The sequence below is a fragment of the Xiphias gladius genome, chromosome 6 (genome assembly GCF_016859285.1).
Source record: "Xiphias gladius isolate SHS-SW01 ecotype Sanya breed wild chromosome 6, ASM1685928v1, whole genome shotgun sequence".
In the NCBI taxonomy this organism is placed as follows: domain Eukaryota; kingdom Metazoa; phylum Chordata; class Actinopteri; order Istiophoriformes; family Xiphiidae; genus Xiphias; species Xiphias gladius.
Window position 1 is genome coordinate 29,580,354 of NC_053405.1, and position 7,406 is coordinate 29,587,759.

Genomic DNA, 7,406 nt, shown 5'->3' on the forward strand with positions numbered 1-7,406 from the left:
TGCAGCTTGATCTTACTGATCTACAATCCGATGCATTGTTTGCCGAGCACTTCAGGTCTGCACCACTCTGTTGATTCTATTGATCTCTCAAAGAACGTTCCACATATGAGGAGTCAAGCTCAGAGGAAAATTTTTCTTTTTGCAAGAGCAGATGAAAAAGTGTCAGATGTGCAAAAATACTTGAATTATTTGGTTCAGAAAATGTATTTCTTCAAATTACTGACTTGGAAAATTATTTATCAGAAAGCCTGTGTCATGCATTTCTGTTAAAATACTGATTAGTGCAGTTGTTCAAGTCCAGTAACTAAATTATAAATGGGTAATAGTATCATTCGAAAGTCTACAGATGTAATTTGTGTTTCTCTATTAACAAATAAACTTGAATTATTGGGCTAGAAAATGTATTTTTTCAAATTAATTAGTGTTCAGAAAATGTATTTCTTAAAATGACTGAGTTGGAAAAATATTTCCTCTATTAAAATGATAACTAGTACACTTGTTTTTTGTTTAGAAAATAACAATAACTAAAATATGTAAAGATTGTATTCAGTAACAGCTTAGCTGCCCAATCTCCCCCGCTGTCCACAAAAGTGACACAACTGACAGAAAGTAAGATTTTTTTGTTACAGTAAAAGAAATTTTAGCAAAATTTGTTTCACTGCCACACCAAAGTAGTATAGTTTTAAAACTTAGTATGAAGTTATGGATCTCCTTTGGAATGCACGTGTTTTGACAGTAAAATTACAATATTTTAACTTTAAGTGGCCCAACAATCATTAAGGAACAAAAGTCATTCTTGTCTTAAAAAAAACAAGAATATCAGCATTTTCACCATGTTAGCCGTATTCTATTTTGTGTAAAGCAATCAGTATGTAATAACATTTTCAGTACAATTAATAAACCGGACGCGATTTCCTGGACATTCTCAGGAAAGTCTGTGTGATTAAAGGTGCTATATGTAAGTATTTTAGTTTAAAACATTTAAAAATTAATCAAACTTATCAACATAATATGAAAAAATAACAGTTTTGACATTATGTCAAAGATGTTAGCATGCTAACCAGCTAGCCCTGGCTCGGCAAAAGTGAGTCACTGTAGCATCCAGTTTGCTCTCAGTCCAACATGAGAGGATGAAGGAAAGTAGCGCTGCCCAGAGGGTGTATTCTAACCTCCTGTCCTGTAAATGTAACGATGGCTGAAGCTGTTGGCAAGCGACCAACATTACCACCCGCTGCTGGCAAGAAACCACATTCAGCAACAAAGATAAGAAGTGATAGAAATAGCAGCAAAACAAGAGTAACATTACAGTTCCGCTGGAGACAGCTCTTGGCGAGTAAAGGAATGATGTTTGATACTGAACTTGCAACGTTTCTTCTAGACTGGGAAGTAAACAGCTGTTAATGGTAAAGTTATGTAGCGTTAGCTAATGCTAACGTAGCAATGCTATGTAGCATTAGCAAATACTTACATATAGCAACTTTAAAAAATGTGTGGGATGTCTGATGTGGGGAATTAAGGACCACTATAGTTAATAGGTTGTTTCAGGGTTATATGGTAAATTCACACAGGTTTTTATAACTTAGATGGTATTTATGCTGAACTAACAACAGCCTCAGAAATGCCCAATAATGGGTTGTATACTGTGGAGTAGCAGGAATGAGCCTGAGAAACTCAGTGTGATCACCGAGTGTATCTGGGTGTGAGGTTCACTGTTGTGTAAAAAGGCTGATTTCTATCACTGATCTCCATCTACTAAGTAGAGAAGTGAAACTCCACAATATCACTGAACAGGGAAGTGTGACAGAAGTCACAGTTGCACACACTGCTGTTTTACACATGATCAACAAAAGACAAACCTGCCACCACAATCACAGGCCACTCTTGGAGGTGTGCTTGACCATTATTTGAGGCTTAAGACACCATTTACCAGGGAATTGTATTGTTGTTGTTTTTTCCAGTGGATTAGAATGGATCCACTGATCTGATTTAACTTATCAATAAAGCATTATCTTGCCATAACCCATAAAAATATAACATATATTGTATTATCTGTATGAAATAATTTCATTCCCTTCACGATTGCAAACATGTTAGTTATGACTGACAGAACTCTGACTGAATATATTAATTTTCAAAGGGTGGGAGACAATATTGTACAGGTACTTAATTTAGCCATATTTGAGCAAAAATATACCTTTAAGACTAGATGCAGTTGATATTTTGGATTATGCTGCACAAGTAATTTGAAAGATGTTTACGGTTTTATACTTTTTGTTTTGTTAATTTGGTCACTGAATAACTAGGATGTTTCAGGAAGCTTCAGTCCGTGTCTAGCTGATCCAAAAATTGACAAAACTATTTAAATATTTCACTTACAATTTTCTTAATTTCATTCTCAGATTAATTTAACTCACTCAAGGAGAAAGGAACATGATTTTATTTATGTAAAAGCACTAAAATCTTGTGAGGTAGGGGAACACTCAATAATGTATAAATACACCAACAAGAAACTGATATTTCTAAATACTTATATATATATAGTGGCTTCAGAAAGTATTTAGAACCCGTCACTTTTTGCACACTTTATTGTGTTGTAGATACAGTAATTTTAAATAAACCGCAGGACTTGGCCGTATGGCTAAACTGAGTAACTAGGCAGGGAGTGCCTTCGTCAGAGAGGCGAACAAGAACCCAACAGTCCTCTGCAGAAATGGGAGAACCTGCCTGAAGGATGACAATCTCAGCAGCACTCCATCAGTCAGGCCTAGACAGAAGCCACTTTGAGTAAAAGGCATATGACAGCCTGATTGTAGTTTATTAAATAGCATTTAAAGGACTGCGTGCAGAAAAGGATTCTCTGGTCTGATGAGACAAAATTCAACCCTTTGGGCAGAACTCCAAACTCTATGTCTGATGAACACGACTGCTCATCACCTGGCTCACACCATCCCCACGATGAAGCATGGTGGTGGCAGCATCATGCTATTGGGAGGGCTTATCAGCTGCAGGGACAGGAAGACTGGTCAGAACTGAAAGAGGGATGAATGCAGCAAAATACAGAGAGATCCTTCAAGAAAACCTGCTACAGAGTGCATGTGACCAGAGATTGGGGTGACGGTTCACCTTTTAGCATGACAATGACCCGAAGCACACAGCCAAAGCAACAGAGGCGCGGTTTCAGGAAAAGTCTGTGACTGTCTTTAAGTGGCACAGACTTAAGCTCCATAGAACATCTGCGGAGAGACCTGAAGATGGCAGTTCACAGACGCTTCCCATCAAATCTGACGGAGCTTGAGAGGATCTACTGGGAAAAATGGGATAATCTGCGAAATTCCAGGTGTGCAAAGCTTGTAGAGACTTACCCAAGACTCAAAGCTGTAATAGCTGCCTAAGGGGCTTCTACAAAGAACTGAATTAAGGGTTTGAATAATTTTGTATAAATGAGGGATTTCAGTTTTTGAGCTCCTTTTTCCCAAGTAAATACCTGTGGATGCTGATGGCTGCTTTGCAAAAGGGTCATTTTGGAAAGGGTCACCTACAGGAGAGGAATCGAGCAGAGAGGGTAGAGGAAGAGGAGGAAAATAAAAGAGGAAGAGAGGAAGAAAACATAGAAAATAGTCAGCAACTCAAGCTGAAAACATAAGCAGTCAGGAGGAAAGAAACTCATGATTAACAGTAAATACATACTTTAGCTAAAAGAATGGAGAGGAAGGGAGAGGAGTGGTATACTGTGTAAAAATGAGGGGATGAGGAAGAATAAATGTACAACAGAGGAGTGTCGCAGAAAGGAAGAATAGACAGGAGATACAGGAACACTTATAAACAGAATGGAACAGTGGAAGTAAAAGGGGATGATAACCTTTGAATGGGTCTGTTATGAAGGGGTCTTCAGAGTGGAAGGGGTCAGTGGGAAGCTCCTGAGGCTGGCTGTTGGAACCTGATGGCTTAACTTTGAATGGATCCTCCTGTGGTAAGGAGAAAAACAGGAAGGAAACAGACAGAGGAAGATTTTTTATAGTCTATTGTATTTAGGAGTTTTCAGAGTGGTTGTTAACACAGTTTTAGCATACACACACAACATTTCCTTTCATGTACACCCTACTACATCCGGTGTAGGTATATTACAGCTTGAGTCTTGCAGGACTGTTGCATTAGATGGCATTATTTTCAGCTACATGTATAAAGCTAATAAACTGTCAGCTGAGTGTAGGTCTATAACTAAAAACAGATTCTTTATAAGAAACATAGAGTATCAATTATCGATGAATATATCCAAATTAATACAATATCAGATGAACAATTGGGGTGTTGTGGTTTGTGTTCATTAAATCTGAATTTGAACTTGACGATAAGTGAATTGCCAAATCACTATGTTAGCAACTGCAATCGTTCTTTTGACAATATATTAACAGTGACTATTTGGATGCATTTACCTCTGAATTCTAGTAAGACATCAGCCATATCAACACCATGTCCATCTTCACCTGCTGCTCTCTGAACAGCATCTTATTCCATCTTTTTTCATTTCCATCAAAGTTCTCCTAAATTACATACAGTAGCATGAAGAAGTCTGGGCACCCCTGGTCAAAATTTCTGTTACTGTAAATAGGTAAGTGAGTAGAAGATGAACTGATCTCCAAAAGGCATAAAATTAAAGATGAAACATTCTTTTCAACCTCTTAGCAAAATTTAGCAAAACATAGGTGTTTTGTATATTCCTCAGTTGTAATGTAATTATGCAATGGCATAATACAGAAATGACAAGTGTTTGGACAGATACACAATTTTTGTAATTGTGCCTCTGTACACTATCACAATGGATTTGAAACGAACAAATCAAGATGTGATTGAAGTGCGTCTTTCAGCTTTAATTCAAGGGGTTTAACAAAAGTATCCCATTAACCATTTAGGAATTACTGGAATTTTAATATATACATACGTAATTGGACAAGGCAATATAATGATAATATAAGGATTATTTTTAATACTTGGATGAAAATCAAGTCAATGACTGCCTGAAGTCTGGAAGCCATGGACATCACCAAATGCTCAATTTCCTCCCTTGAGATGCTTTGCCAGGCCTTTACTGCAGCTGCCTTCAGTTGCTGCGTGTTCGTTGGTCTTTCTGCCCTCAGTTTTGTCTTCAGTAAGTGAAAAGCATGCTCAGTTTGGTTCAGGTCAGGTGACTGACTTGGCAACTGAAGAATATTCCATTTTTTTGCCATGAAAAGCTCTGGGGTTGATTTTGCAGTATGTTTTGGATCATTATCCATTATCCAATAATCCTTGATTTGCATCAACACCTCTTTGGACCACATATTGAGAGTTCCCATGAACAGCTACCAGCTAATCATGATGTAACGAGGGAACAGGACACACCTGGCCATGAATCTGACTGTCAGTAATTTTTTTGTTTTTGCTTTGAATTGTTAGAATATCTTCAGAAATAAATGAAAATTGACCAATTTTGTATAATCAGAATATGTTCAAAGTTACTGAACAACAACAAAAACAAATTCTCTCATACAGTGAAATAAAAAAGGCAGACCTAAAATGCACGCTTGACACCCTTTTTATTGGCACCCTTTTGATGAAATTTAAATTAGTTCATCAAACAAGATAAAAAAAACAAAAAAAACAAAATAAAATAAAACTCACCTGTGTTTAACTTTCAGTGTTCAACTGACCTGAATTATCCAATGAATGGTGGTTTACTGCATAAAAAAGGGGCTGATTCTTTCCAGTTTATTTTTCACAAAGGCAAAGACAAGAGAGCTGTCTGAGAACATCAGAAATGCTATTATCAAAAAACATACAACTTCCAAAGGATACAAGACAATCGCAAAAGATCTTGAAATCCCTGTCTCAACAGTTCATAATGTTATCAAGAAGTTTCACAGTAGTAAAACTGTGAAAAAACGTCCAGGACGTGACACCAAAAAGAAACTCAATGAGAGACATCTGTGACGGTTTGCACGGAAAAAAGAAACACGCAAGATATCTAAAAAGCTGCAGGCTGACCTGGAGCAATCTGGAGTGGTGGTTTCAGCCTGAAACCATATGCTGTACATTAAACCAAATAGGGCTCCGTGGGTGAAGGCCAAGGAGGACACCATTACCAAAAGAAAGGCACAAAAAGGCAAGACTAATGTTTGGAAAAACTTTGTTAGATATAAAGTCTTTATAGGAAAAATGTTCCATGGACAAATGAAACCAGAGTAGATCTCTCTGGGAATGGAGTACATCAAGTTTGCTTATAGGCAATAAAATAAAGTGCAGAAAGAAAGAAAAACACCCTACCAACAATAAAAATGGTTTCTATCATGCTGTAGGGCTGCTTAGCTGCCTCTGGTACTGGAGTCACTGAATATACTAATGGAATGATGAAATCAGAAGATCACCAAGGCATTTTAGAGCAAAATGTGTTACCCAGTGTCAGCAAACTAGGTTTGAGGTGAAAGTCTTGAGTCTTTCAGCAGGACAATGACTCAAAGCACATATCCAACAGCACAAACGAATGGTTGAAAAGGAAAAGATGGACTGTTTTAAACTGTTTTAAACTAACACATACATTTATACATATACAGCTCTGTAAAAAATTAAGAAACAGCTGCAAAGTTATCAGTTTCTCTGATTTTACTTTTTATAGGTATGTGTTTGAGTAAAATGAACATTTTTGTTTTATTCTATAAACTACTGACAACATTTCTCCCAAATGCCAAATAAAAATATTGTCCCTTAGAGCATGTATTTGCAGAAAATGACAAATGGTAGAAATAACAAGAAAGATGCAGTGTTTTTAGACCTCAAATAATGCAAAGAAAACAAGTTCATATTCATTTTTTTTAACAACACAATACTAATGTTTTAACTAAGTAGGGGTTCAGAAATAAATATTTGGTGGAATAACCCTGATTTCATCACATTCCAGAGGTTTTCAATGGGGTCCAGGTCTGGAGATTGGGCTGGCCATGACACGGTCTTGATCTGGTGGTCCTTCATCCACACCTTGATTGACGTAGCTGTGTGGCATGAAGTATTGTCCTGCTGGAAAAACCAATCCTCAGAGTTGGGGAACATTGTTAGAAAAGAAGGAAGCAGGTTTTCTTCCAGGATAACCTTGTACGTGGCTTGATTCATGCGTCCTTCGCAAAGACGCATCTGCCCGATTCCAGCCTTGCTGAAGCACCCCCAGATCATAACTGATCCTCCACCAAATTTCACAGTGGGTGCGAGACACTGTGGCTTGTAGGCCTCTCCAGGTCTCCGTCTAACCATTAGACGACCAGGTGTTGGGCAAAGCTGACAATTGGACTCATCAGAGAAGATGCCCTTACTCCAGTCCTCTATGGTCCAATCCTTATGGTCTTTTTCAAACCTCAGCCTGGCTCTTCTTTGCTTCTCAT

The 7,406-nt window shown here is 37.6% G+C and overlaps 1 protein-coding gene across 10 annotated transcripts in view; it reads right to left on the minus strand.

Moving 5' to 3' along the window:
- The window catches only part of LOC120790467 (epidermal growth factor receptor substrate 15-like 1), an 82,652-nt gene that overhangs the window by 28,717 nt on the left and 46,529 nt on the right, over nucleotides 1-7,406 (minus strand). For 6 of the 10 annotated variants that reach the window (XM_040127996.1, XM_040127994.1, XM_040127995.1 and 3 more), the window contains 2 exons: nucleotides 3,860-3,965; nucleotides 3,485-3,535 (listed from right to left, as the gene is read on the minus strand). The exons of 1 other annotated variant lie outside the window; for it this stretch is intronic. In XM_040127996.1, the coding sequence (XP_039983930.1) occupies nucleotides 3,485-3,535; nucleotides 3,860-3,965 (157 nt within the window). The remainder of the gene's footprint in view (nucleotides 1-3,484; nucleotides 3,536-3,859; nucleotides 3,966-7,406) is intronic. 3 more of the 10 variants (XM_040128000.1, XM_040127999.1, XM_040127998.1) reach the window with 1 other exon arrangement.